This window comes from Notothenia coriiceps, unplaced genomic scaffold (genome assembly GCF_000735185.1).
Source record: "Notothenia coriiceps isolate Sejong01 unplaced genomic scaffold, NC01 NC01_scaffold00003451, whole genome shotgun sequence".
Lineage (NCBI taxonomy): Eukaryota > Metazoa > Chordata > Actinopteri > Perciformes > Nototheniidae > Notothenia > Notothenia coriiceps.
The window spans coordinates 16,975-20,519 of NW_011336152.1; the positions used below are offsets into that span (position 1 = coordinate 16,975).

General features: G+C 36.6%; 1 protein-coding gene across 1 annotated transcript in view; it reads left to right on the forward strand.

Moving 5' to 3' along the window:
- The first annotated feature begins 828 nt into the window (after positions 1–828).
- The window catches only part of nars2 (asparaginyl-tRNA synthetase 2, mitochondrial), a 5,941-nt gene continuing 3,224 nt past the window's right edge, over positions 829–3,545 (forward strand). The window contains exons 1-5 of the mRNA XM_010766611.1: positions 829–1,170; positions 2,110–2,219; positions 2,322–2,442; positions 2,566–2,706; positions 2,786–2,866. Of these exons, the coding sequence (XP_010764913.1) occupies positions 1,009–1,170; positions 2,110–2,219; positions 2,322–2,442; positions 2,566–2,706; positions 2,786–2,866 (615 nt within the window). The 5' untranslated portion in view covers positions 829–1,008. The remainder of the gene's footprint in view (positions 1,171–2,109; positions 2,220–2,321; positions 2,443–2,565; positions 2,707–2,785; positions 2,867–3,545) is intronic.

Genomic DNA, 3,545 nt, shown 5'->3' on the forward strand with positions numbered 1-3,545 from the left:
TACCTGATTGAAATGTGTAGCTGGTCTTTACAGACTCATAAGAAATTGAATAGAAATACATACATTGTTATACTTCTAACATCAATGAGAATTATATTAAGGCATGAGGATCTTACATGAATTTTAACAAGACATCTATTGACTCAGTAGAACACTAAAAATCCCTGGAGCAATTTTACATTACATTACATGTCACTTGTTAGACGCTTTTATCCAAAGCGATTTACAAACTCAATACTGTGGGCAATCCCCACAGGAGCAATTTGGGGTGAAGTGTCTTGCCCAGGGACACAACGACATGCGGACTGCAGTGGGGTTTGAACCTGTTCTGACCCTGATCTGAACACCAACGCACAATTAACCCACTGCACCACACGCCTCCCTTGCAATAAAATGACTGCTGTGAGACATCGCTATCTGATTTGGGTTACCGTAATCCACGTGACTGAATTAAACGAATGGTGAAAGACCCAAATAGGGGGATTAAACTCATCACTGCATCTGATTGGAAAACATCCAACTGGCAATTGTGATGGTTGCCAACAATCAGAGACAATACATAATGTCTGTGTCCGTATTCAATTTTAGCTGCCCGGAATATACAAGGCAAAGACTCATTCTGAAAACTGCACTGGAACAACTTAACATCAAGGACATGGATTTCAAGGCAATATTCGCAAGTAACTCAAGAAATGAAGTAAACAAGCTGATCTTCAAGTTTCTCAAAAACACTGGTCTGAGGACAAGGATTTAACATGAACAAATAAATCAACAGTAGGTGGCGATATATGCTCCAAGTGGAAGTGATTCGCCATTAAAGCAAAGAAGAAGAAGAAGAAGAAGACCCAAACAGGAAGTGTGTCTCCACACAAGTGACACAACGTGAAAGTCAAGTGTTAGAAAAACGTTTAAAAATACCGTTAAAATTGATGTTTTTTTAACCTTTAAGTTGTCGCAACATGTTGTGCTTTTAGCGGATGCTCGCGTCAAAGTGCAGCGTTTGTTACGATGTTACAAGCTGCAGCTAAAACGCTTTCTGTTGCCACAACCACCTCAGTATCTCGGGGAATATTGTTAAATATTCGAAGTTATTGTAAGAAAACACCAGCAACACTAAGGGTGTCCGAAGCAGTTTCAGGTGCTGAGTTGGGAGCTAATGTCAAAGTACAGGTAATATTCACGCATGCTTTCATCACACGATATGTTCTGCTAATCTGTGCTAACAATTATCCTCCAGTAGCATGCAGTTTACCCAAACTGACGTGACTTTATTATCATGAATTTTCACTGAATGTAATACATATTACCTTATAATAAACCTTAATGTTCTTTATATTATTTGGTTACATTTATTTACTAAGCAATTTCTCGCAAATGTTTATTACAGAACATATCACAACATTTATTGTGATTGTTCTTAAGTGTTATGTTATTGATATACTTGGTGAAAGGATATGGAGTCAAAGTTAGAATTTTTGAAAATGTGGGAAAGAATTTGCGTTATTCAAAATGTCCTCCATATAAAACATAGTTTTTACACTGCATGTGTGTGCGGGTTCAAATACCAAATGTTGCTCCTCTGGTAATTTTTTTGTTAGACACATAATACTAAAATAAGTGTTTAAGCACATAGGGCTGATGCTTTTTTTTCTCCTAAAATATAATTTAATATGAAAGAAAGAAAAAAAAAAAGCAATATCTCATGCGCCCAATATTGTGTGTTAAAATAGTTATACAATAGCCTAATCCTTTCAATAACTTAAAAAGCTTGCAGTTTTAGTTGCTAATAATTCAAGGATACACATAACTACACCTACTAAAAAACTGCATGTATATACTTTATATGGCTACTTGCTAAACAACCGTCCAGTCAAATATATGCTTTTAAATAATTCACTGGAATTCTAGCTAGTGTCTCAACTATGACAAAGGACAATTCTAGTATAACTGCATATTGATATCACATTATATAAATCTAGTTGACATTAATTTGAGAAATATTAGGGTACAAATATGAAATAGCCAATATTAGGGTTTATGAACTTAATTTATTTTTTTCTTCTGTATTACCAGAATGCACTGTTTGGTCTTTATTTGTTTTACTTGTAGGGATGGGTTCGCTCTGTTAGAGCTCAGAAGTCACATCTCTTCCTGCATGTGAACGATGGAAGCTCTTTGCAATCACTGCAGGTCGTTGCCAGTTCAGAGCTGAGTTATCCGTAAGCCCTTCAGTTTTACTTCCTTTACTTAATCATTGACAATGTAGTTTCAGGTATATAGGGTACAGTTATAATCTTCCATTTTCTTCTCCTAATACAAAGGTTGCTCACATTTGGAAGTGCTGTTGAAGTCACCGGCACTCTTAAGAAAAGCCCAAACCAAAAACAGCCAGTTGAACTGGAAGCAGAGCAAATCCATATCGTAGGAGAATGCAACCCTTTGGTACGTTTTCTTAACACATGGCTTAATGTGCTAGCTTGAAATTAAACTTAATCTATGTTATAACTATGTGTTCATTGTAAAGGAAATGTAACACAATTGTGTTGCTTTGTCTTTTTGCTTCAGGAGTTTCCATTCAAAATCAAAGAACGACACAGCCTTGAGTATATTCGACAGTTTCCTCATCTCAGGTGTAGAACAAATGCCTTTAGCTCCCTGTTGAGAATACGAAGTGAGGCCACTACAGCTGTTCACTCGTATTTCAAGGTGAGACCATCAGTGGATGAGTTTGTAACAGAACGCAGTGAGACTGTTTGTGTTTATTTGTATATATTTTGTTTTCCAGGAAAATGGCTTTTTGCAGATTCACACTCCAGTCATCACCTCAAATGACTGTGAAGGGGCAGGGGAGCTCTTCAAAATTGAGGTTAGTATCTCCTAGATGTGTTTTAAATGTTTTTAAAGTAAAAGTGTGTATCAATTCCTCACCCTGTGTGACCCTGAATTTTTTTTTTTCTCTCGCAAGAATAAAAACACTTGGGCAGGCATCTATGATTTATAGAAATGAGGAGTGTTTTCTCAAAGTCCGAATTATTTAAAGCACTTACATTTGTGCAAGCATGCTTCTCGTTTGTGCAAGTATGACATTACTTTATTATTCTTTTGTGAAAATGCATTTGCTTGGGGAAGTAGTGAGATGTATTCAAGATTTAAAAGTGACATTAATTGATATTTACTCAAATGATCATTTTGAGTGTGAAATATTATTTTATGAATAATAAATGAACATGTCTGTAATTTAGCTTTCTGTGTCTCCTATTAGTCTTATATCGTGTGTATATATGTATTATATGTAGGGATGCACCGAATATTCGGCCGCCGAAAATTATCGGCCGAAAATGGTTCAAAAGGCCCTTTCGCCTTAACTGCAAAGACTTTCACCACTTCGGGATTACTCCACCACTTGAAATCAAAACACCCGGACAAATATGCGGAGTAAGATCAAATCACAAGCACTGACAGCGAGAGACTGTTCAGCGCTGCCTCTCATGTGCTTGATGAGAAGAGGAACAGACTTATGGCTGATAAAGCAGAGAAGCTACTGT